Genomic DNA, 24,338 nt, shown 5'->3' with positions numbered 1-24,338 from the left:
AAGGGCTTTCTCTCCCTTATCTTCGTTTCTTCTCAGATAAGGGACCTGTGAAAGTGAAATGATTCACCTAGGTCTCCCCAGCTCTATAGGCCACTCACTCAGAGGCCAGTGGCAGGGGAATTCAGGCGGGATTCAAGGATCATTGCCAGTCAATAAGCCCTGAATCGGGTGCTTCCTGTTATGCTGGCCACCAGCCCTGTCCAGCATCCCTCACAGGAGGAAGAGAGCCAGCCGTTGGGGAGCACAGCAGTGCCTTTTCACATCAGGAGTAGGGGCATGGTACATCTCCTTTTCATAAGTGAGGTCTTCAAGGCTAAGAGGGACTTGGGCCATGGCAGTTTGAACTGGATCTCTGTACACTGGCCCAGGGGCTTCCAAAGAACACTCAGTGAAGCCCTGGGATCCTGCTGTATTAGGAGTGTATTGGGGGTGCAGTGGGTAGGGCCCAGGCTCACCCCTAACCAGGACAGGCTCTGAGGGCCAAGTAACAACTGGAATAATTTTGAACCATCATAGGAAACATCTGTCAGGCAAGAATCATCAATGAATACTAAATCTACAGGGAAATTTTGATGAAGTGCAACATATTCGTGCAGTCTTAAAATATCTCCCAGATTGTTTATTAGCTGCAAGAGAAAAAAAAAAACTATACAATAGAAAAATCAGACACCTTGACCAGGAGATCAAAATTGACATCACTAATGAGGGATGAATGAAGGTCATATGCCCTGAGAAGGACCTGCTGTCACCTATGCAGTTTTCTTGCTGAGAATCCATAACCTCAGTCTAATTATGAGGAAACCTCAGTGACAAACCCCAAGTGAGGGATGTTCTAATAAAAAGCTGGGGGCGGGCGCCTGGGTGGGAAGTCGGTTGAGTGCCCAACTCTTGATTTTTGGCTCCGGTCATGATGTTGGGGTAGTGGGATCAAGCCCTCCATTGGACTCTGTGCTCAGTGGGGAGTCTGCCTGAGATTCTCTCTTTCCTTCTTTCTCTAAAATAAATAAATAGATCGTTTTTTAAACAAAGGGGAGGGGGAGGAAGGGCTGTATTCTTCAAATGTATCCACATCACAGCCACAAAGTCTGTGGAAACATTTCAGATTAAGTATGCAATACTTAAGCCTATACTGAAGGAAAAATATCAATGAGATTATTGGGTCAAATGACAAAACTGGAATAAGAACAATAATAAGTTCACCAATGTTAAATTTTCTGAAGTTGATAACTGTATTATGGTTATATGAAAGAATATATTTAGGAAATTCTCACTGAAGTATTTAGGGATAAGGGACCATGAAAATGAATTCCTCAGTGATTCAGAAAAAATATATGTTAAAGACAGAAAGCACTCAAAAGATAAACCAATGGGTCTGATAACACATGGGTTTTCTTTGTACTGTTCTTATTCTTGCAAATTTTCTGTTTGAAATAATTTCTAAATAGTCTCTAAAAATTCAAGTGTTTTTTATGACACTTAGCTCCCAGCTATAGAAACAGTGTATGTGGGGGTGGGGAGGGGGCAAAATTGGAGAGCCTGGCTGAGTTTAGCAAAGATGGGGCACAGCCTATGGGAAGGGAGCCCTAGAATGAAACTTAAAAGACTGGTGATGTCGCTGACCAACCCCCGCCTACCCTCTGCTTCCTTGAGGCCAGCCCTAGAGCTCATCCCCACACTAACAAACAGGCTTGCGGCAGAGAAGTTCCATAAAAAGGGATTTATTGCCAAACTTCAAGAAAGGCGCTTCATGACAGAAGACATGGAATGCCATCCTCCTCAAGGAGGCAGGCAAGGCAGCCCCTGTATATTCCCCAACCTTCTACCCTTCCCATTGAAGCTAGCTTTCCCCTTGGGGCCCAGGCCACCATGGCATGGGGACTCCATAGGAACCAATGGCATTAGGTCACTGAGATGGTCCCAGAGCTACTTGCTTAATCTGGTCACTTATCAGAGGAGGAAACTGAGGCTCTAGTCCCTGGAAACAGGTGACTTGGCTAAAGCCCCAGCCCAGGCTGCTGGTGGGGGGAAAGCTGTTCCCCAAGAGAAGACTGCAGGGGGCCATGTGACATGGGCACATGATAACATCCTTGCTCTCCTACTGAAGGCAGACAGACAGGCAGACTGTGGCATGGGAGCCCAGTTTTGTCCATGGAGTGTAGTTTGAGGAGACCAGTGGGGCCTCGTGAGTCAGGACATTGCTGTTCACCTCCACCCTGCCTAGGACAGGCTGCAGAGTAGCCATCTGCCCTTCTTGATCCCTGGCCATTATCCTCAAGAACAAAGTAGAAGTACAGTAAAGAAGGCATTGACCTGCACTGGCAGGTCTCAGTGGGCACGACTGGTGATGGGGCACTGGACAGAAAGGCCGGGGCATGCAGCTATGACCCTCCCTTCTCCTTTTTCAGTAAATAAAAGTGCACATGCAGAAACCCCCTGAGCAGACCTGTCAGAAGCTGCTCCCACTCCCACAGGCTCCAGGGAGAGCGGCTGTGGCCCTTGGGAGGCTCTGCACCTACACAGGGACTGGATGGATCCCCAGAGCCAGGGACAACTGTGTGGGGGGGTGTTGGGGGAGGGAGGTGGGACAAAGAGAGAGAGGCCCAGGCAAGCATGGACCAGGAAAGGGACAGAAAAAAATGCCCGTTCCACAAGGAAGTTCAGGAGGAGCAGTCCATCTGGGGCCTGAGCCAGAGGAGTGGGGGGAACAGGGAAAAGGTAAGTTATTTCAGGCCCCAGCATACCCCCATCAGCATTCAAACAAATGATTGGGGTATTGGACCTGTTTCGGTGGAGGTGGAACCAGAGACCCAGATATAAATCCCATCTGGGGAGGCACGGAAATTGAGGTGGCTTCTCTTCTGAAGGTTGATTTATAATGACGTATATACAGGATTTTCTGATGTTGACTTCAGAGCCATTCTCAGGCTCACCTCTACAGGAATGTGCAAGGCTGGACACAGGCTGGTTCAGGGATAGAGACTAGACTACAAGACCCTTGAGTTTGTCCTCCACCCTGGAATACTCCAATCATAGCTCACCATAGGGGAAGGCCTGCAGAATGGGAAACAAGCCCAGAAAGGAGCCACACATCCAATGGCATTCTCACACAGCTGCCTCCCACCTGCTGGCACAGGCCCTAGCTGGATTCCAGGTCTCACTCAGCTGAGGGAAGAACCTAGAGCTTGGACCCAAGGCCTTGGCAGCTAGTTATAGTAGGTGTGTGGGGAGGGTTGCTTACGGCTCGGAGCTGCCTCTGCCATAAGGCTCTCTGTCCGGGAACATGTGGACATGGGAGCTGCAGGGGGGCTCAGCTGTGCTCTATTCAGAAGTCAGGAATGTAAACTACTGGGGGTGGGAAGCAGAGATGATGTCACCCCCAGAAACCCCAAGTGCCATGCTAAAGCCCTGGGGCAGTTCAGAACAACCATGCAAGCAACCAAGTGTGTGCTCCCAGCCCAAGCCCAGAGCCTAGAGGCTGGGCCAGATAGTGGCCCTGGGTGGCACCTGGCCCCACTGGCCAGAGCAGGGTGGGAAGGATGCCAGGAATCTGCAGGTCCTGGCCATGCCCCCAACATGCCTAATGGCCCTTCTGCAGCCTGAGCAGAAGCATGTTTTTTGGCAGGGTTGGGCAGTGATGGACTGGGCAGACTAGGAGGGACCGTGCCCTGGACCAGCAGGCCCTAGGGTGCACTTCTCCTGTAGATGGTCACCAGCTCCTTCCGCTTCTCCTTTAGCCCAGGTGCTTCCTGGCTCAGCTCGTCCAGATCTCTGATTTCCTGCAGGACTTGGGTGGCCTGCCTCAGCTGCTCCACAGCCTGGCTGAGCAATGTCTCAGCATTTACGGGGTTCGGCTCACTGTCCAGCACCTTGTTCAGCAGCTTCTCTGTCTGTTCTGAGGCCACCTTCACCTCCAGCTGGGCCCGATACAGCCGTTCTCCAGGTTGCCGTGGGCGCCGCGGGCCTTCCCCAAGGAGGTCCCCCAAGGAAGAACAGCGGGGATGGAAATGAGGTGGCAGGTCCCAGCGGGGCAGTGCTGTGGGTGTTGTTGCATCCTCTGGTGTCGTTTTTGAGATGCCTGAGGCCTGGGGTGGCTTGATGGGCTTGGGACTGTCATCCATGCCATTCACTGAAATCTCTGCTGGGTCTGGGGCAGAGGTCTCAGAGGCCTCAGGACTCTGGGCTGGCCCAGAAGCCTCCATCCTACTCACGGAGGCTCTCAGTTTCTCTGATAAGATCTTGGGTGGAGGTGTAGGGGGCTTCCCACCCTCCTTGGGCACAGCTTCAGGAGTCTCAGAGCAGGGAACCGGGATTTCTGTACTCTCAAAGTCAGGGGAATCCTTGGGGTTGGCATTCTCCCAGCTCACTTTCAGTTTGTCCGGCAGAACCCTGTTGGGGGGCTGTTCAGAGCCACTGTCCTGCTCTGGAGTCTCTGAGTCCTCTTGGCTCCCAGGGTGGGACTCAGAGCTTGCTGAGACAGGGGATGGGGCTCCCTCCCCAGCAGGGGTCTCCATGCTGTCACCAAGGCTGGTCGTTTCAGGTGCTGGGGAAGGCTTGGTAGGAGGCATAGGGGGCTTGAGTATCTCCCGGGGCTGGGCTGCACTGACATCATTGCTGGGGGCAAACACCGGTGGCCCACTATCTGGAACTTCAAGGTCCAGGCGCAAAAGCCCATCAGAAGCTGCGTTGGCTACCTGGTAGGGGACAGTATATGGGTGTCATCTTGGGTAACTGGCATTTGGGTCAGATGTGTCCACCCATAAGGGTACTCAAGCCCTCCCATCCAGGCTGCCCAGGTCCCCAGACCCCACTCTCTGCTTCCAAGGCCACATGATTAGAAGCTAAATTGATTCTCAATGAATCCTTTCCTCTCCCTCACTTGCACAGAATTCCCTGTTTTGGAATCACAAGCCAGGAAGTCAGAGCCTAGTCCTCTTGGTGCCCAGCCTGTGAAAGAGACTGCTTTATAGTCTTTATAGTGGCAACTGTATTGGCCTGGGCAGCAGGGGACCTGGTTCCAGCTCTGTTTCTGATCTCTTTCTGGATGTCTGGCCTTGGGAGGATCCTGTCTGTGCAACCATTCACTCAGCGGGGCAATGGGACCAGGACTCAAACATGGTCTTCTGAGTTGTCTCGAGCCCACTCATTTCTGCTTCCCCTTCCTGGAGACTGCTCTCTCGTCTGCCAGCCTCAGAGCCAGCCCTCCAGCCCAGATTTCTGCAGCCAGTGCCTACTCTCCTCATGCCGTCACATGTAGTCTCAAACCATAGCTGACCGCTACAGGAGGACAGCTGCACCAAGTAAGCAGCTGCCCCCTCACCTTGCCCTAGGGACCACAGGGACACCCAGCAGCCCCCCAGTGATGGAGACCCTCCCAGGGAGCCTCAGAGGCCCTGGAGCAGGGCTGGGCAGGAGGCCTCTCCCAGGGTGCCTCTCTTTTACCATGCACACAGGTGATCTGGCCAACACATACGCTCACTCAGTCACTGGGACATAAGTCCCTCCCTGAATTCTTCTCAGAGGGTCTCTCCCTCCAAGGCCAGCCCTCCCCTAACACCTAGCCCACCCCCTCAGGCATTTCCTTTCTCTCTGGCTATGTCAGTCTTTCCTTCTGCAGGCTTTATTCTCTCAGTTGACAGGCAATGAACAGGCTGTCTCATTTCAGAAACAAACTCTCCAATGACCTTGGCCCCTTCCCTTCTCTCTCCTCCCTACCATGGTCCCCTTCCCTCTGGCACCCCCAGCCCTGTTCCCCTTGACAAACCTAAGCCAACTCCTCTTCTGAGAAAATTTATGCAGTAAATGTCACCACCTGCCCCTTTCCCCAGTCCTGCCTTTGTGATTTGTGGCTGCCAACCTGGCTGATAACCCCCATGTCCTGTGCTCTGGACTGCCATTTGCCTCTCTGGCTTCCTCTTCCTTGGCTATCTACTGCCTGGTCCCACTCCCCAAATGTAGCATTTGCTGAGGTTTTTTCCTGGCCTCCAAAATCTCTCCCCCCAACATCCACCCCCATCAGCAACACTGCCTGTAACACAACCCTCACCCTGCCTATAACTTCTTCCAGATTCTCCATTCCCAGGGCCATCATTCACCCAGTTGGCAGGCTTGGGTCCACCTGTGGACCACCCTCCCCTCTGTCTGGTCTGCCTCCCCTAACCCTGTATTCAGTGGCAAGCCCAGATGGCTCCTGCTTCGCAGTGTCTCTCCCATTATGGCCTCTCTTTTCATCCCCTCCTGGGGTCCGGAGGGCCCACCTCTCCCTTTTCTTGGCTCCTTGCCTTTCCCTCCCTCAGCCCAACCCACTGCACCCTGGGCCTCAACTGATCTCTGGAATGTACCCTCCAGTGCATTCTATTCCCAGCTCCAGCATTCAAGGCCTCTACAATTTCCTACCCTCAACCCACCTTCCCAGACTCATCAACCCGTCAGAAGAACTCAGAATACCTCAAACTCTCCTACCTCAGCTCAGGTCATTCCCTTGGCCAGGGGGCTCCCTCACATCAAGTCTGCCAACTGAAACCCTTCCTATCCTTCAAGGGTTGGCTCAAGTGTCAGTTGAGCCCTCCATGGTCTCTCCTGCTTGGAGAGCCCTCCCGTCTCTCAGAGCCCTCCTCTGTACAGAAGTTAGACACAACTCTGCTTAGAGGAGTATGCGGGCAGGTCTTTTCTCCAGGTGGAAGCTGAGCTCTGAGAGGCAGGGCCTAGCCTCAGGATCTCAGTTTCCCTCAGGTACCGACTCTGGATAAGGCCAGTATGTAGACTCAACAAGCAAAAGCAGGCATCTCTCCTCCCCAAGCACATATGACACACAAGCTTCCACACACAGACACCCTGCATACCACTCAGGAAGCCCCAACTCCAAGAGTCCTCAGGTAAAAAGGTGGCCCGAGCTTGGCTGCCACCTTGAGGAGCTGGGATCCCCGGCTCAACTGACCTCTGACCTAAGCTGGGGGCAAAGTCTTACCTCCTTCAGGTGGACTCTTGTAGGTGGCCGGCGCCGCTGGCCCCCACGCACCCGGTCCCGTGTCACGTGCTCCAGGGCACAGCTCTTGTCCACTTTCACCTGAGAAGAAGGAATAAGGTCAGTGCCCCGCGGGGAGAGGAAGAAATGCCCAGGCCCATCTCAGAGGCAGGGTCTACACCATCATCTTCCCTTTAGAGGGCAGGGCCCCACCACTGGCCCTTTCTTTGAGGCATCTCCCTGTGTCTGGACTTTGCTTTTCTTCCTGTTGCTACACTGCATTTGTCATCTCTCAGCAGTTGGAGGCTCTTCCTCTCTGCCTCAGTCTTCCTGCCTGGATCTGGGCTACCAGCCCTTGCCCTTCAGTTTACTGCAAACACATACCAGCAGGCCTGAGGCTACTGTTGTGCTCAGCTGGGGGAGCGGGAAGAAGGCCCATGATCCCCTGGTGCCTGGCTTCCAGAAAATGGTCCCTGTCACTCTCCCAGGTCCTTGGAAAAGCAAAAAGCCCAGGAAAGAGCAGGGCCTCTGCCCCTTTGGGCTAGGGTGTCTAGAGGATAGCATATCCTCTCTGATGGTAAGGAAAGACAGTCAGGAATAGCTGGGAAGCCAAAGTAAGTAAGATTTGCATGGGAAATCCAGACTCTAAACCCCAGTGCAGCTTGTCCTTGATGGAGAATGTGGCTAAGATTCTTTAACCCTTAAGTCAGGCTCAAGGTCAGTCCCACCCTGGGTCGGGGGCCAGGGCGAACAATCTGTTCCTGACTGCTCCAAGTCTGTGGGCTGACAGACAGCTGTTTCAGTGGCCCCCAACATCTATATGTCCCATCACCCCTCACCCACGAAATGGGGATATTTTCTCCAGCTAGTAAAGAGCTGAGCATAATGGAGTCTCATAAAACATGACATAGGAGTCATGGCTGTGAAGCAGGAGACCTAGGTGTTAAGAGGGACTTGCCTGGGAAGATCCCTTCCCTCAGGTCTTAGTCTTCTGCAATCCAAGGGCTCAGTTTAGGTGGCCCCCAGGTCCATTTTAACCCAAATAGCTGTGAATCCATGATGTCAAAGACAAATCCTCCCTAGGAGATCTGGGCCCATGGGATACCCTGCCTACTGAAAGCCTGATCATAGCCACTGTTGCCACAGATCACACTACAGTACGGGGGGCTGGCTGGTCATTGCCGACAGATGGGAGGCCCAAGGCCAGAGCCAGCCTGGCCTAGACTTGACTGAAAGCTCTCAGCTCAGCCCCCTCAAGACCTCTCCGGGCTGGGCCCACCAGCTGTTTTCAGCTAAGGCTGGGTTGGAAAGGCTGCAGGACTGCCACTAGTTAAATTCTACTCTATCACTTACTCATTTTTTAATTTAAAACAAATTACCTAATTTATTGACACCTCAGTTTCTTCATCCTTAAAATGGGTACACTACTCTAGAGATGTTGTGAGTATTACATGAGGTAACAATAGCAGATGTTCAGTGTTTGCAGCAATGATATAATCAAGAGGTTGTCTGAGGTGGGGCAGGCAGAATCCTCTCTGAGATCACACATGGTGGGAAAGTGGACATAGAGTCATCCACAGGACCGTATCGCACCTCATCAAAAACCTTGTTCTTGCCTCGGTTGATCCCTTCATTGAGGGCTTTGATCCAGGATTCCTTCTCCTCCCCACTGGTTGCTTGAAATTTGATGTCGCTGACCTGCAGGGAGCATGGATGGAGTGGATGGCAGACGTTTAACAGAATTTATATTTGGGGTCTTAACAAGCCTCCCATCCCAGATCCCAAAGTCTGCCCTGGCACAGCTGGCCAGGAGCAAACTGAAATGACCCGCATAACAGGTCTGACATGGGGCTTTGGGGGTGGGTCACAGATCTAGCAGAGAAGGGGCTCGTTCTCAGCATGATGCTGTCAGAGATCTGGATTGGAATACACCTTGTCCTGTGGGAAGAGCCAACATCAGGTCTTACTCCATTTAAGTTCCCCAGACCAGCTGCCTGTTTTTTCCATAAAGTAGGAATTGTCCCGATGTTCCTCCACACCAGGCTGAGTATAGTAAGAGGTGACAGGTATGAAGGGTATCCATCAGTGAAGACCCCCTGGAACCAGGGCCACATGCAGCTTCCCAGGGGCCCCCCCGTTCAGCCCTGGCCAAGTGAAAAAGTCCCAGGGTCTCCTTTCTGCCCTTAAATCATAGATTATACAAGAGAAAGGGCACCGGGGTTCAATTCCAACCCCCTCTTTGTACAGATAAGGAAACAGAGGCTTACACAGATGGGATGGGACTTGGCCAAGGTGACCTAAAGTAATCCCATGTCTCCTGAGTCCATCCCACCCCACCCCAGGGGTCCCTTGTCATCTCAGGCAGGAGCTCCCAGCTCATACATTAGAATCAGAGAGACACCTGGCTGGCTCAGTTAGTGGAGCATGAGGCTCTTGATCTCAGGGTTGTGAGGTGGTGGTGGTGGTGGTGGTTGTTTTTTTAGGATTTTATTTATTTATTTTTTTTAGGATTTTATTTATTTATTTGAGAGAGTGTGTGTGTGTGCACAAGCAGAGGGAGGAGCAGGCAGAGAGAGAAGCAGGCTCCCTGCTAAGCAAGGAGCCGGATATGGAACTCAATCCCAGGACCCTGGGATTATGACCTGAGCCAAAGGCAAATGCCTAAGTGCCTGAGCCACCCAGGCATCCCTCAGGGTTGTGAGTTTGAGCCCCACATTGGTGTAGAGATTACTTAAAAAAAGAAATTTAAATCTTGGGAAAAAAGAAGCATCAGAGGGCAGCTCAGAGAGCCCCCTCCCTGTCTGGCTCCAAGGTCAGACAGGAAATATAAAAGTAGCAAAGCCACATACACTAAGGGGCCACTTTGCACACTAGGGCCTCTGAATTAGACAGAACACCACCTACAGCTGGCTGACCTTAAGCCTCAGTTCCCTCATCTATAAAAGGTCAAGACCACCACAACCCGCCTCATGGAGCTGTGAAGATCAACTGTGTATCTCAGGTGTTGAATCAGGAGCTCAGCACAGAGTGCTCAATAACAGGAATTATCACTACTGCCTGCCTTCTGACAAAACAGTCCCAGTTTCCTAATCTGGATAAAGGGGTCATGCCTGCCCCAAAGCAATGCTGAGGAAATTAAACATGACTAAAGCCAGGGCCCTGCACACAGTAGGTATTCAGTAAACAGTTACTGAATGAATGAGCCAATAAATGAATGAACTGACCCACAGTTCCTTCCCTTGCCCCATTTTTGGACCACTGCCCACTCTGACCTCAAGATGCCCTAGTTCTTGGTCGGGAAGGCTGCCAGCCTGCCCATCCCCCACCCTGGTGTCAGATAGCGCCTTCCCTCCCGCCACCCTCTAAGTTATGTAACAGCACAGTCCGCCTGGCCCCCGCAGCATCCTCGTTATATAACTTCCTCCTGGCTGCCACCTCCTTCTCATGCAGGGCCCTGGGACCCACCCACCTCCCCATGCCAGGCACAGCCAAATGCTCATTTGCATGACCAGGGTAAATTCGATCCTGGCAGCAGATCTGCAGTTAAGTCAGAAACCCCAGGGCACCTTGGCAACTGCCTCTTAGCCTAGCCATCAGGGCTGCAGGGGGCTCAGGGAGGGACAGTGGCTACATCGAGGCTCTGCAAAGGCCCACCCAACCCTGGGACAGGGGCTGTCAGAAAGGTGGTCCAGGGCCAGCTCCTTGGAGCCCAACTGCTCCTCCTCCTCGCAGGCCCAGAGATGGTGGGGCGCCTGCATAGTACAGGATTTGGCATGCCAGAGAACTGCGGAGGCATACACTTGAACTCAGCCACAGATGGAGCAAGAGCAGGGCAGAGAAAGAGCACTGGCCTGGGCGTCAAGCTAAAAGTGTTCTAGTCCCACCAACCCACAATGCACAGGCCTGTGCACTACTCAAGGCCTCAGTGAGACAAGATCAGAACCACTGTGCCCAACCCAAGCTGCAGTCCTTCCCCACCGGCCAGCCCACATGAAAAAGGCTTGGGGGTTGGCAGGGGGTCAGCTTCTGTTCTCTTCTCCGTGAGGGAGAAGGCCGTAGGAAGACCTACACACTAGCCCAAGGGATCCCCTGGGAGACGGAATACGTGGTTAAATCGGACCCAGTCCCACTCTGAAGAACCTTGTTATCCTGGCTCTATGAGTCAGGCATCCCGCAGGGGGGCCAGAATGGGCACAACTGGAATACCAAGAAGTTATTCCTCCTGCCCCACCCCTGGCCCTGTGTCCCAAAGAGCCACAGGCTGCACAGGTCCTTCTCAAGTGCTTCCAAGAAGCCCCAGGGCCACAGGAGCTGCTAGGAGTTTCACAGCTAATAGGACTGGCCACAGAATAGGCCTACATGACCTGGGAAAGGGGGGAGGACAAAATGACAGGGAGGAAAAAAGTGGGAGGGGGAGACAGGCAGCAGGAAAGAGGAACGGGCCAAGCTGGCCGAGACCAGCAGGGCAGCAAGGCCCAGCTAGGCCACCCTGCTTCCTGGCAGCGTCTGCCTGTGACCTCATGGCAAGGGCGTGGGGATGGGAGGCAGGGGGAGAAGGACATGCAAGACACTGGAGTCTTTGTTTATTTGATTAGAGGGGGAAAAAAAGGCAGCCTCAGGACCAGACTGCCAGGGTCATGTGACCTCCCCGGCCAGCCGGCGGCCTCACCGAGGATGGGGAACACCCAGGGCGATAGGAAAAGGAGGGTGAGAGGACGCGGGGGACATGGTGCTCTGGGCGGTGCACTATCTGATTTCTGGAGAGCCCTGCTCTCTGTAGTTCCTCAGGTGGTGAGAGCCAGGGGAGTGGAACCAGATGTATGTCCTCCCACCATCCTGCAGCCCCCACTACTTGCTCCATAGCCCCATCTCCCTGACTTATCATCCTGTTCCCAGAGTCACCTAGAGCCAACCTGAACTCTTAACAGGATTGGGGGTGGAAAGCAGGGTGTTGGCCAAAGCAGCTAAGAATGCAGCTGCACAAACAGGCCCCTCTGAAGGTGATGGGCCACCCTGAGCTGGGCCCAACCCGCCTAAGCCCACCATCAACTGATTGTTAAAGCTGGGTAAAGGAAGCGGCCCACACAACAGCACTGGCAGAGGACAAACACAGCCCTAGCCCCCCACATCCACAGAAGCTCACTCAGAGACATAAAAAGACCCAGAGAGACCCATGGTCAGGTGAACACTCACCTGCATATAAAGAGATACACAAACACACAACCCTCCACACATAATGTGCTCTGCATGTCACTCACACACAACAATGCCTGCTCAGAGAGAAAAGTAGGTCTCCAGAACAGGGAGAGGCCTAACAGGACTGAAAGACCAAAATACGGTTCTCCTTCTCCTAAGAGCCCTAAGCAGCAGATGTCAAGTGAAACCAGGGTCCAGCCCCATGAACTATCACAGCACCATAAACCTGGACTCATACCCCAATTACCAGAGCTCCACAGATGCCTCTGTGTCTCACCCTCCTTGGAGCTGGACAAAGGGTTAGTGAGTAACACATCACAGCCTCCTCCAGGGCCTAGAGCCCTGGGGATCAGAGGACTTAGGCTCCTGGCCCTTAAAGCTGGGGGAGAACAGAATGGCCTCCAGCAGACCCAGACCAGATGCTCCCAACCCCCCGCCTCTGTGACTCAGCCTCGCTCTGTGAGGCTCTGTATGACGTGCAGGGGTTGGGGTGAGGCGTGGCCCAGCTGCAGATGGGCGCAAGCTGGAGAGGTGCTGTACACGCCAGCCTCAAATGTGAACTCCCTCCTGACATCTGTGAAACTATATCATGCATCAACACCCACCCAGACTCCCTGCCAGAGAAATGTGGTGCAAACAGAAAACCTCATCTGCACACACAGTGCGTCCCAGGGGAAGAACCACCCAGGCAAGAGACCTTCTCCAGCTTTAGCCAAGAAACAGAAAGTGCAAAGGGAGGGAAGGTGGGGGGCTGCAGGTCTCTGAGCACTGAGTCCAGGATGGAGCAGGAGGGGTGGCCCACCCACGAAGACCTGAGATGAAGTGGAGGTCACAGCCTCCCCTCTGCCCCAGACAGCATCAGGGTACTGCAAGCCTGGTGAGCTGAAGGCCTCATTCCCCAGTTTTCCTGTCTCAGCTCTGAGCCTCATATGTCCAGGGTGTGAGAGCAGGCCAAGGGCCCCACCTCCAACTACAGCCTGGGAAGGAGGCCCCAGAGCCTGGAAGGGGAGAGGGGATCAGGTATCTCAGAAGTGTCCTAAATGCATCAACCAGGGGCTGGGGAGACTCCGGGCCAAAATGAGTAAAAGGTCCAACCTGTGGCAGACCCTGGGTCTGAGCCTCAGCCACACTGCAGAGACCCTCCAGAGGCTATATCCAGGGGCCCAGCCTGCCTTAGAGAGCCTTCCGGGGGTGATCTTCCCAAACCTACCCTGGCCTGGAGGGAGGTCAGACAGCAGTGGGCATAGCCCTACCTTGTTCCCCGGGGATCGCTGTAGGATAAAGCGGTGTTTCCGCTTGAGGAGGGCACGAAGGTCCTGGCACTTCTCATAGCTGCCCAGCTCCACTGTCTCCACACACTTCTGCTCATCCTAGGGAGGGAGGTAGAGAAGACATGAATCGATGAGAGCCAGACACATCCAGACCCTCAATCACCCAGGCTCCACCTCAGACCCTGATCCCACTCAGTAAGGGCATCATGCTGTCAAAAGGCAACCTTGGGCTGCCAGTCAATCACCAAGATGTGGTATTTGGACCCCAGCAAGTAGGTAGTGTTCCGCCCGTGCTGACTGGAAGGGTGCCCTCAAGGCTCAGCATCCACATGAGATCCAGGGCACCCAGGCTGGAGGTGGGCAGCAGGGCTGACTCAAATGCCTAAGGCCAAAGGAGGAGACAGCAGAAGCTGGAGAGACTTTGGAAAGGACACCTGGGGGTCCATGCAGGCCCAGAGGCCACACAGAGAACTGCGGAAGAGATAGCCTAGAAGAGGGAACAGGATGTCACAAAATGAGAAAAAAGAAAAAAAAGAAAAAGCCTTCCAGGCAGAGCCACAGAGGGAAATGTGAACTAGGCACATTTGAGCTGCACACCCTGCCTTTACCACAATGATCCTGAACTGACTTCCCCACTTGGTGTCTTCCTCCGCTGACCCCTGGCTAGGCGGGGAGGCCACTTTCCATGGCCTGCACAATGGAGAGGGCAAGAGTTCCTTCAAAAGCAATCCCCCCATGAACCTGCCATCCTGAAGCCTCATCACTAAAAAGATAGTTGGCAGCCTCTTCTAGGCCACCCCTGGACACTGGCTGGGCTGCACTCCTGCCCACCAGCCCTGGCACTGGTGTATTTTTCTCCACGGGGGCTCCACCTACCAGGTGCCTTTGATGCAAGCTGCCTGGGATTAGCTCCCCACCCAGGGGTGGTCAGTTCCTCTTCCAGGGGAGACCCAGCTGGAACAGCTCCTCAGTGTGCTGCATTCTCACCCTTGAGCATCCGGGGAAGAAGAAGCAAACCCTGGAGGTAGGGGCTGGAGGGGAGAGCTGCCCAAGAGGCTGGCCAACAAGTTAAGGACATGCTTGTGCTTGGACATCACTCAGAGAGCCAGCAAGAGCACCCACCAGGGACCGCCTTGGTGCTCTGCAGTTTTTGGTGGAATATCTGAGAGGCAGTGACTCAACTGTCTGCAGAGGAAATGCTCTGATTTCCCTCCATGATCATCTGCATATGTTAAGAAGCCCTGACACTTAGCAGGCACTTTTGCTTCCTTGATTCTCCTGAGCCTCCCAATCTTCATGAAAGCTTACAGCCCCAGTGTTTGCCTCACTATATGCAGGAAGAGAATGAGGACTGCAGGCAACTGATTTGCCCGGGGGGAACAGACACAAATGTAAGGGGCAGGGCCAAACGCAAAGCTACCTCCTGCCTCCCAAACAGAGCTGTTTCTAGCACACCACTCCTTCCAGCCACAGTCAGAGGCTTGGTGATCAATACCTTAGCAACAGGGCACTGAGTCTCAGTGGTCCTCCAAGTGAGGCACGTGGCCCAGCAGCGGCATCACCTGAGAACTAGTTAGAAATGCAAATTCTCAGGTCTTATCCCCACTGAATCATAACCACAGGAGAATGGGCCTAACAGTCTGACGACTAACAAGCACTTCAGGTGATTCTGCTGTATGCAAAAGTTTGAGAACCTCTGCTCTACACCAGAGCTTCTCAACCACAAATAGCATCTGGGAGCTTTAAAAACCCCAATGCCCAGGCAACATCTCAGACCAATTTCATCAGGACCTCTGCGGGTTGGAGCCCAGGCATCTGTATTTTTTAAGAGATGACTGTATAGCCAAGGGCGATAACCATTGACCTGCTCTCTGTTTGGGCTGTCTGGGGAAGGGGAACAGATAGATGGCCAGGGTGACCAGATCTTTCCCATCCAGGTTCAGTTAAGTGTCTTTTTTCATTTTTGCTTCTAAGCATGTCTTTCCAACCCCTAGTTTCCAAGCCTTTCCAAGTTCCTCTACTCCACACAGGGCTAGTAATATCCACCTGCTCCAGGAAGCCTCCTGCCACACCCCCACACCTGAGCCCTGGTGCTCTCCCTCTTCTGAGGTCTCCCATCCACAGAGCACCTGCCAGGCACAGGCACTATATGAGGTGCTAGGGCCACCCTGCCATGGGGAAGAGCAGTCCTAACTCCCTGCTGGGCATCTCTGTCTACCCTGGGGTACATATGTGTCTGGTTACCTCTACAGCACCCTGTGAAAGGCCGCCCACAAGAGGGACACATATTGGATTAGTCTGCTGGACTGAATGCCTGACACAGGGTGAGACTCTGGTCTAGCAGGTCCCCTCCTACCTGCATCCAGGGAAAGAAGCTGCCTGGGGAAGGAGGCCTGGTCCCAGAAAGAGCAGCTCACCTGCCCCATGTGCACAGGCCTCCCTCAACTGGACAACTACAGGCCCAAACACACCCTCCTCTGTCTGGGAACAAAAAGTCAGTCCATCCCCACCACCCGGCTCTCGCCAGGGTTTCCTGACCTGGGTCTCCTCTCCACCCCAAACGCTGAATCATCTGGCCCTTCTGCAGCTCAGAAAAACGGATAAACCAGCAGGCACTGGGTGGGGGTAGCATTTTTGGAATGTTAGCCTCCCTGACAGTAAAGAAACAGCCAAGAGTCATTTGCACTCGCCTAGTTCCTGACATCAGAAAGAGGAATTGAACTCATTAGCATTTCTCAATTCCTGCTCCTGGGCCAACCTTCCCTACCCCCCAAGTGCGAAGTTCTTGAAATTGCACGGAGGTTTTTAATAGTGACTTTTAAGCCTGATTTAGAGGTTTCATGTTTATGGGATGTGAAATCCTTCCCACTTCCCAGTTGTGGCCAGATGTGGAGAGGGTGCCCAGGACAAGTCTGGCACAGCCTGACAGGCTGACAGCTTGGGGGCTTGTCATTCAAATCCTATGGCAGCTGGGACTGAAGGAAGCTGTGATAACTGCCTTTATTTATAAAAATATCCCCCTGCTGCAGCTACCACACATCCTAATTTGGTAACAGCAGCAGTATAGAACATCTGGGGGACTGTCTGCACATTTCATTCCCTTGCCCTCCTCCAACTGCTTCTGACACCGCAACTCCATGAGCCCAGGGACTCGGGCAGGAAAGGCAAGGTGCTTCACAGAGGCAGTTCTCTAAACTGTTAGATCTGGTTGCCCAACCTTTCTTGGCCTGGGACAGTTCTGACTTTGCCAAGATAACCTGAGGGATGCTGAGAAAGGACGGTGGGAGACAGGCAGGATCCCTCTTCCTCTGCCTCCAAGCCAGTTCTGCCCCATGTATTCCATCTGTCAAAGGCACGCAGGGATAGCCCATCTTCCGTGGATGGGCCTTCCAATGGCATCTATCCCAGGACACAAACAACATCTACAAGTAAAAGCCACCTTTCCTCCTCAGATCTTCACCCACAGCTTTATCGACTCTTTCTTAACACAGAATTTTAACATCCTTGGTTGTTCAAGTTCCGAGCCTGCTGAGATGGGAAGGGGCACAAGCCTGACATGGGCAGCTGTGAGGACGATGAGAGGCACACGGACGGCAGAAGTGGCAACTGTGTCTTGACATTAAAGCAAAAAGAAAAGCTGAAAAGTATGGTTTGGCAGGATGGTATAGTCTAATAATAAGTGACTTGGAGCTACCATGGAAAGACTCACTTTTAGTCCAACACCTTCTGTTGAAGAAGGTAGAGAATACTTAACATATTTTAGCCAATTTCCACCAAAAATAAGCTTTAGAGTTTACTTGCCAGAATCTATGAGTGGAAGGAGCACTGGATCTGTTCTGGGTCCCAACTCCTTCATTCACTGAGATGCTGACCAGTCACTGGCCCCCTAGGGCTTCAGTGTCTTCCTCTGGGACATGATGACACTCTCATGGGACTACTATGAGCCTCATATGGGAGATATGGAAGAGCCCCACAACAAGCATGAGTGCAAAATGTTACTTCTATTCTCATTGCTGAATGGAACAAGCTTTAGCTTTCTGGAACATTCACTTATGTGGCTTCTAGCCCAATGACAAGAAGTTACAGTATAGACACACAGTGAGGAGACACACAAGTCCCTTCAACAAGCCCCTAATCCAGGAGCCCTAGACTTGTACCTAGAGGTACTGTCCCCACACCACAGTGACCCGGAGAAGATCAGGCACTCCAAGGAGTCAGGTCTCAAACCAAATCCAGTTATACAGCAAGCCAAGAGTGGAGCAGGTGTTCCAGTGCCAGCTCTGGGATCCTCCAGCTGGCCTGGGCTGCCATCCCTTTGCCCCATCTCCCAGCACCCCCAACCACAGGGCCAGGGGGGTCTTTACCTCGTTCTCGTAGACCAGCAGCTGGGCCTGGCAGAGGAGAAGATACCGGTCTTTCCAAAACCCCAGGAGGCCACCACTGCTCTTCTTGATCCAGCCAGCCTTGTCTGCCCTCCGTGCTCCCCGAGGCTTCTCGCCCCCTTCCTTCACGCCCTGTAAGATAGCACCAAGACATGCCATGAGGGCTGCTGCCGTGGGGCCACACTGTCCACTGGCCACAAGAGGGATGTGTCCCTCTGTTGGGTACCTCCTCATACCATCCCACATGACTTTTCCCACAAACCCCAAGGCAGATACCCTTAGTCCAATGTCAGGAGAAACGGGAATAGGGGCACCTGGGCGGTTCAGTCGGTTAAATGTCTGCCTTCAGCTCAGGTCATGATCTCAGGGTCCTGGGATTGAGCCCCGCGTGGGGCTCCCTGCTCAGTGGAGAGCCTGTTTCTCCCTCTCCCTCTCCCCGTCCCTCTGCTTGTCTGTGTTCTCTCTCTCTCAAATAACTAAAATCTTAAAAAGAACAGTAGCGACAACAATAATTGCAACAGGCACCTCAGTACTAAGGCATCAGATTATGTTTTACACACATCATCCCACTTAACCTATATTAACTACTTTCTGGGGTGGTAGCATCATTATCCACAGGGCACAGGCAAACTGAAGCTCAGAGAGATGACTTGCCAGAGTCACTCAGTGGGAGGGACAAATCCAGAATTCAAACCAGGTCTCTGACCCCATGTTCTTCCAGCTCCGCCACTCTGCCTCTCATGGATTCATTCAACCAGTCAACAAACACTACACTGCGCACCTACAACGTCACGGGTGCTGACGTAAGCAGAGAAGAGTAAAAATAATGCATCTCTGTCCTCACAGAGCTGGCAATGCAGGGAAGGAGGAGTCGAACAAACATGAGACACAAATACATTAACAAGCATGAAATGCTATGAAGGCTACAGTGAAGGCGGCATCCAGAAGAGGGGAGTAAGAGAGGATGGTGGGGGACCTCGCTGAGGTCTGGGTGGCCCAAGAAGGCGTTCCAGGGGAGAGGACATTCAGGCAGGAGTGGAAGGATGGGAGGAAGCAGGCAGGTGGTGGTCATCTGCCTCTCCACCCCTGCCCTTCAAGAGTATCCATTCTGCAGGCCCCACCTCCTGCCCTTCAAGAGAACCCATTCTGCAGGCCCCACCTCCTGCCCCAAAGCAGGAGGTCCTCTGCTCTTAGCACCACCATAGGCCAGGACTTGGGGGTGGCCATCCATCTGGTAAGGGCTCTAGGGACTCTGCCTTCAACCACAGGCTGGTACAGGAGGTAAACCTGAGTCTTCCTCTCGGACAGGGGCAGCCACCCTGGGGCCTCTAGGCTAGCTGCTGACATCTCATGGCCCTTGATTATCTGCTTAGGTGGCCGGCTATCAGGTGCATGCCTATCAGATGGGGTCATATTTACCTCTGGTCCCCAGCACCTAGCCCTGTTTCTTTACACATAATGGGTGCTCAAGAAATATCTGTGAAAGAAAAATAAAAATACACCAAAATTTGCTAACCACTTTGCTTCGGTGACTGGTGCCCACAGCAGTGAGTGTGAAGGGGAGGGTAAAAGAGGGAAGGTCAAGAGGTGTCAAATCTAGAGGATGCTAGAAGGAAATTAGCACTGACTAAATTTGACTACTTTATAATTTACATAAAGTTCAAAAAAGGGGCCCCAGTTAAAAGGAGCATAACTCTCCCCAGGGATACCCTGTGGCCACAGCTTCTTTTGGAAGGACAAGCCTGGGCAGAAGTGTGCTGAGCTGTCAGGGGCTGGGCAGGGCACTGCCTCCTTGCTCTCTATCACGTCAGGGGAGCCCCAACCTGGTTCTCACTGTGGCCCCACCCCTGTGAACTGCACACTCTGGTGGTTGAGAGTCAGCTTTGAAGCCCAAGTCACACAGACCCAAGGCAAGCCACTTAACCTCTCCAAGCCTTGGTTTCTTCATCTGTGAAATGGTTATACACCAGAAGTTGCTAGGATTTTAACTCCACAAGGGCAAGGATTTTTGCTTTATTTACTGCCATATCCCCAGTGCCTAGATAGCATCTGGCATTCAGTAGATGCTCAATAAATGTTTGTTGAATAAAGATATGCCTTTATATAAAGTAGTGCCTAGAACACCCTAAACTTGGGAAATGGTAGCTTTCATTGTCATTGTTGTCAATGGCATCCCCTCTGGTTCTCAGGTACACTTTCCCTGGACCTGGTTCAGAATTTAGGAGGCCCTTCTGGGCTTAGCTGCTGGGCTTCAGTACCCCAGGAGCTCCAGGAATGTGGGGTGCCCCTCAACATCTCTCCCTAACTTGTAGAAGGCAGGAAAATGGGGAAGTGAGATGGTCCCAAATGATCTTTCTGGATGGAGGAATGTGGAAGTGGGAGACTTGCTTAAAGGCCAGTTAAGAGCAACCCACCCTGACCAGGGAAAGAGGGGACTTCGGCACACTTTGACTCTTTCACATCCAATCACGCACCAACCCCAACACCAGAGACCCTGTGTTCATCCCCCACTAGCTACATGACCAGCAGGAGCCTCATCTCCCTCAGTGAGCCCTGCAGGCTGGCGCAGTCCCAGGGCTAGAAGGGAAGAAGTAGGAGATGGGAAACCCCACCCCATCTTGCACACCCCTCCATAGCAACTGCAGCACTGTTGTCCACTTCCTAGGACTGCAGACTCTCAGTCTCTCTCAAATGAAGCAGAAGCAGTAGGGACTGCAGAACACGAAGCTTCTGCCTGATCTCCCACTGCTGAGTTCCAAGCTTGCCTCCTGCTTTTCAGGGGCCCATCCACCACCCCATGGGATTGCACACCCCTTTCTAAGTTCTCTCCCTCTGTGACCTCCCCTGCCTGCCTCACCCGCTATCTGACATGTGAAAACTTCCTGTCAGCTAGAAGCTCCCAAGGGGCGATACTAGACACTTGTGCCTTAACTGCTGTCCTCTCAGGGTGTAGTAGATAGAGCAGAGCTCAGTGAACACCATGACTGAGTCAGCTAAAGAAGCAAGTCCAGGGCCTTCGGGAATGGGTGGGAACAGGATGGGATTGAGGCAAGAAGTCACTTTAGGGATGGGGGGAGTGAGAACTGAGGGGCTGGAGGTGGCACAAACCAAAGCCCAGGGAAGGGTCTTCTTGTCTAGAATCAGCCTCAGCAAGAGGCCCCCAAAAGGGAGGCCTGGCTGGAGGCCAGAGTCGTGCTTGCCTGCCACCCTCCACCCTGCCCCTCGGACACTCCCACCGGGGGGCCTGGCTATGCCCCAGTAAGTTTTAATAAATGGCCCCTCCCCTTGGCAGGGCTCACAGGGGAGGTTTTGTCTTGCTCAGCCCAGTTTCTCGGCCTCCTCTCCTCTTATTGATCAGCTGACCACTGTTCTTCCTGTTTCACCCTCTCTTCCCACCCATTCTCACTCAGACCCTCCCCTAGCCCCTGTGAGCAACTCCTGAGGCACCCCTAAGCACCGGCCTGGCTCCCTTTTGCCTGAGATGCAAGGCACTCTGGGTCATTCCTTTAAGAAAAGAAAAGGATGCCAGGGCACCCTAACCCTGTACACAGAAGGAAACAGGTGGAAAGCCCCCACTAGCTACATGACCAGCAGGAGCCTCATCTCCCTCAGTGAGCCCTGCAGGCTGGCGCAGGCCTAGGGCTAGAAGGGAAGAAGTAGGAGATGGGAAACCCCACCCCATCTTTCACACCCCTCCATAGCAACTGCAGCACTGTTGTCCACTTCCTAGGACTGCAGACTCTCAGACGAGTAGAAGGAACCTTGCTGGCACCTCACATCACAGGGAGCTTATGACCTTTGCCCTTGCCCTTTGCCTAAACCCAGTGATGTGCTGACCAGACCCTGCTAAGAACCCACTGTGTCAGAAGGTGGGATGGGGTAACCAGAGAGGAAACACAGGCTCTGCCTGCAGGAAGCTTCCAGTCTGATGAGGGCAACATAGACCCTATGCAGGGAAGGTCCTCAGTCTGGGGGTGGGGAGGGCATTCCCCACTTTTGGGAGAACACAGGACCTCAGCCCTAGCTCTCTGGTGGGGTAAGGGCTTGGGGTGAGTGTGGGAAGCCCTTGGAGAAGCTAAGGTTTTAGTAGGAGTGAGAAAAGAAAGAGACGTACACCTTGACCCAGAAGAGAAGGAAGGACACAAAGGGTATCAAAGACCCTATACTCAACCCCTTCACTATTGAATGAGAAAGTATAGCCCAGAAAGGGCAAGAGATTAGCTCAAGGTCACAAAACCAGGGCTGGGACAGGACACTGCCCTGCCTGTCTAGATGGATATGGGCAAATAGGCAGCCTGGAGCCACTAGAGGCTGAGCCAGGGAAAGGCATGACTATAAGAGGGAAGCAGGGAGTAGCAGGACCCCAGGGCAGAGATAGGAAAGAAAGCCTCAGTTTGGGGGTTTTAACCTTACTCCAGTGGCAGCAACAATATCCATAATATCTGCAGTTTTCAAAGCTTTTGCGTGTATATCAATCACATTTGTGGATGGCCCACCTCCCTCATTTTATGGGTGGGGAAACTGAGGCCCCGAGAACTCAAGCGGACAAATGCCCAGTGCCCAGACCTGCACTTCTTCACTAAGCCTCAGACTGATGAGGACTATCAAGCTACTGCACAGAGGAGGCCACTGAGGCCAAGGGGTCTTGGCACCAGGGTAACTGGGACACGGGGAGAAAGCTCTGAGCTAGGCAAAGGGCTAAAAACAGCCATGTGGGGTGATGAGGCCTGCCTGAGGTTATGGGGAAGAGCAAGTGACTATGATCTAAGAGGTTTTAGAGAAACAACGATGGACACTGAGACCTACAGAAAAAAGAAATGATTAGAGGAAATGGGAGGAAAAGAATTAGGGATGCCTAAGAGGAAGAAGGAGATAGGGAGCCCCTAGCTGCATGGGGAGGAGGTAGGCAAGACCTTAGATGGCTCAGGTATGTGGGGGACTCCTGGCATCTGGGAGTCAGTAAGTAGCAATGCTAGAAACTCAGAACCAGAGGGAGTGCAGGGCTGGGCTGGCCACGAGACAAACCATCGGCCCAGGAGGCCCCAGGAGAACTTCCCTTAATTGGGGGCCAGAGCAGATCAGGAGATGGAGTAATCCTGTCCCACATCCTCTGGGAGAAGGGGAGGGGCCACAACCAGACAGTCCAACACTCACACCAGGGGCCTGGAGTGGGGGAGGAGCAGCCCCACCCCTGTCAGCAAGAAACCACAGCAAATCATAGTGGCCTGACTTTGCCCCCTACTTCCACCCACTCTGAGAGAAGGGGACACAATCACACAACACAGGGGGAGAAGGCCAAACCCTATATTTTATAGAAGAGGAAATGCAGGCTGAGAGGGGAAGTGACTTATCTACCATCCCACAGAAATGCAGGGCCTGGCCTGGAGGAAACCCCGACAGACTGTGGCCCCAGGAAATAGGGAGCCAGACACTGATGCGGACACAAACAGCCTGGTCCACCAAGGGCTCCCCAGCTGACCAGGGTTGCCCCAAGAACAAGGTTTCATCTTTCCTCTCCACCCATGCTGGCAGACACCTACCCTTGCCTTGGGCTGGGAAGGGCAAAAGCTGAGACCCTCTCAGGGGACAAGAAGCAAAGTCCTTGAGACTCAGCAGATCCCGGCTCTAAAGTATTCATTCCACAGATACACACTAGGTGCTCACTGTGCTTCCATGATGGCGCTGCTGGGAGAGCTGAGATTAAGTCAAGGGTAGGGGTCACTGAGTGCCTGGATTACTCCAGATCAAGAGAGTCCTGAGGTGGAAGAGGGAAGCTCAAGGGGCATTGCTGGTCCAGTCTCCCAGCTGGCCAGAGAGTTGGCTCTCCCAAGGAGGTGGGGAAGGCAGTGGCCAGGATCAGTCCTTCTGTGGACCTGACTCCAGAGCAGGGGAGAGGGTATGGAAAAGAGGATCACAGGGACTTATAAAGGGACCAACAGACACGGTCACGGCCTCAAGATTCCTTGAGACAGGGACTGTGAAACCCGCAGACTCCGCAGTCTACCTCCTCCGGATCAGACCTGGCCAGCACGGGGTGTCAACCATAACCCCGTTCGAGCCCGGTAACCCAAGCCACTTTCAGCGAGTCGTTAACTGACCAGAGCCTCAGTCTCTCCGTCAATTCAATGGGAACAATAACCACCGCGATGCCCACAGTTGGTGAGAGAAGACGAGATATCCAAGGAGTCCGCGAAGAGCGGGACGCAGAACCCTAGCCCCTGCTCCAGCTGCCTGGGGGGATGGGGGTGGGGTAGGGGTTAGATGTCGGGAGTACCGCGGGAGAGGGGCTGGTTGGAACAAGGGCCTGAGCCTGCGACCCCAACAAAAGTGAGGGTCTCAAAGACCCCAGCCCCGGCCTCCTTCCCGGCCCGGCCCTCACCTCCTCCTCCATCGCGAGTCCGCTGAGGTCCCGCAGCTCCGCTGCTCACTCCCCGCGCCGCGCGGGCTTCGCCACCTCCATCCACACCCGGCCGGGCGGTGGCTCTCTGCGTTCTGTCCCGCGGGCCGCCAGGGGCCCAAGAAACTTCG

The 24,338-nt window shown here is 53.4% G+C and overlaps 2 protein-coding genes across 3 annotated transcripts in view; one reads left to right on the top strand and one right to left on the bottom strand.

The window, feature by feature from the left end:
- Window positions 1–24,338, top strand: part of PIF1 (PIF1 5'-to-3' DNA helicase) — a 68,090-nt gene that overhangs the window by 27,016 nt on the left and 16,736 nt on the right. The gene's annotated exons all lie outside the window — the stretch shown is intronic.
- Window positions 1,703–24,338, bottom strand: PLEKHO2 (pleckstrin homology domain containing O2). 2 transcript variants are annotated; one of them, XM_004758697.2, is made up of 6 exons: window positions 24,190–24,335; window positions 17,793–17,942; window positions 13,411–13,527; window positions 8,555–8,659; window positions 6,965–7,063; window positions 1,703–4,691 (listed from the first exon to the last, which is right to left on the bottom strand). In XM_004758697.2, the coding sequence occupies exons 1-6, from the start codon at window positions 24,199–24,201 to the stop codon at window positions 3,681–3,683; spliced, it is 1,494 nt and encodes a 497-aa protein (XP_004758754.1). In that variant the 5' UTR covers window positions 24,202–24,335; the 3' UTR covers window positions 1,703–3,680. The 2 variants fall into 2 exon arrangements, with proteins under 2 accessions (XP_004758754.1, XP_012914981.1); XM_013059527.2 differs by lacking the exon at window positions 8,555–8,659 and having other exon boundaries at window positions 24,190–24,338.

Source organism: Mustela putorius, unplaced genomic scaffold, assembly GCF_011764305.1.
Source record: "Mustela putorius furo isolate JIRA1106 unplaced genomic scaffold, ASM1176430v1.1 tig00003896_pilon_pilon_pilon, whole genome shotgun sequence".
Taxonomy (NCBI): domain Eukaryota; kingdom Metazoa; phylum Chordata; class Mammalia; order Carnivora; family Mustelidae; genus Mustela; species Mustela putorius.
The sequence above is the reverse complement of the archived record's forward strand: the minus strand, read 5'-3'. Positions and strand labels throughout refer to the sequence as shown.

Excerpts from the sequence above, each read along its gene's own strand:
- PLEKHO2 (XM_004758697.2), bottom strand. Across the intron at positions 13,528-17,792 it reads TGCTGGTCTACGAGAACGAG|GATGAGCAGAAGTGTGTGGA; the intron begins GTAAAGACCCCC and ends CTCCCTCCCTAG. Across the intron at positions 7,064-8,554 it reads AGAACAAGGTTTTTGATGAG|GTGAAAGTGGACAAGAGCTG; the intron begins GTGCGATACGGT and ends CCTTCTTCTCAG.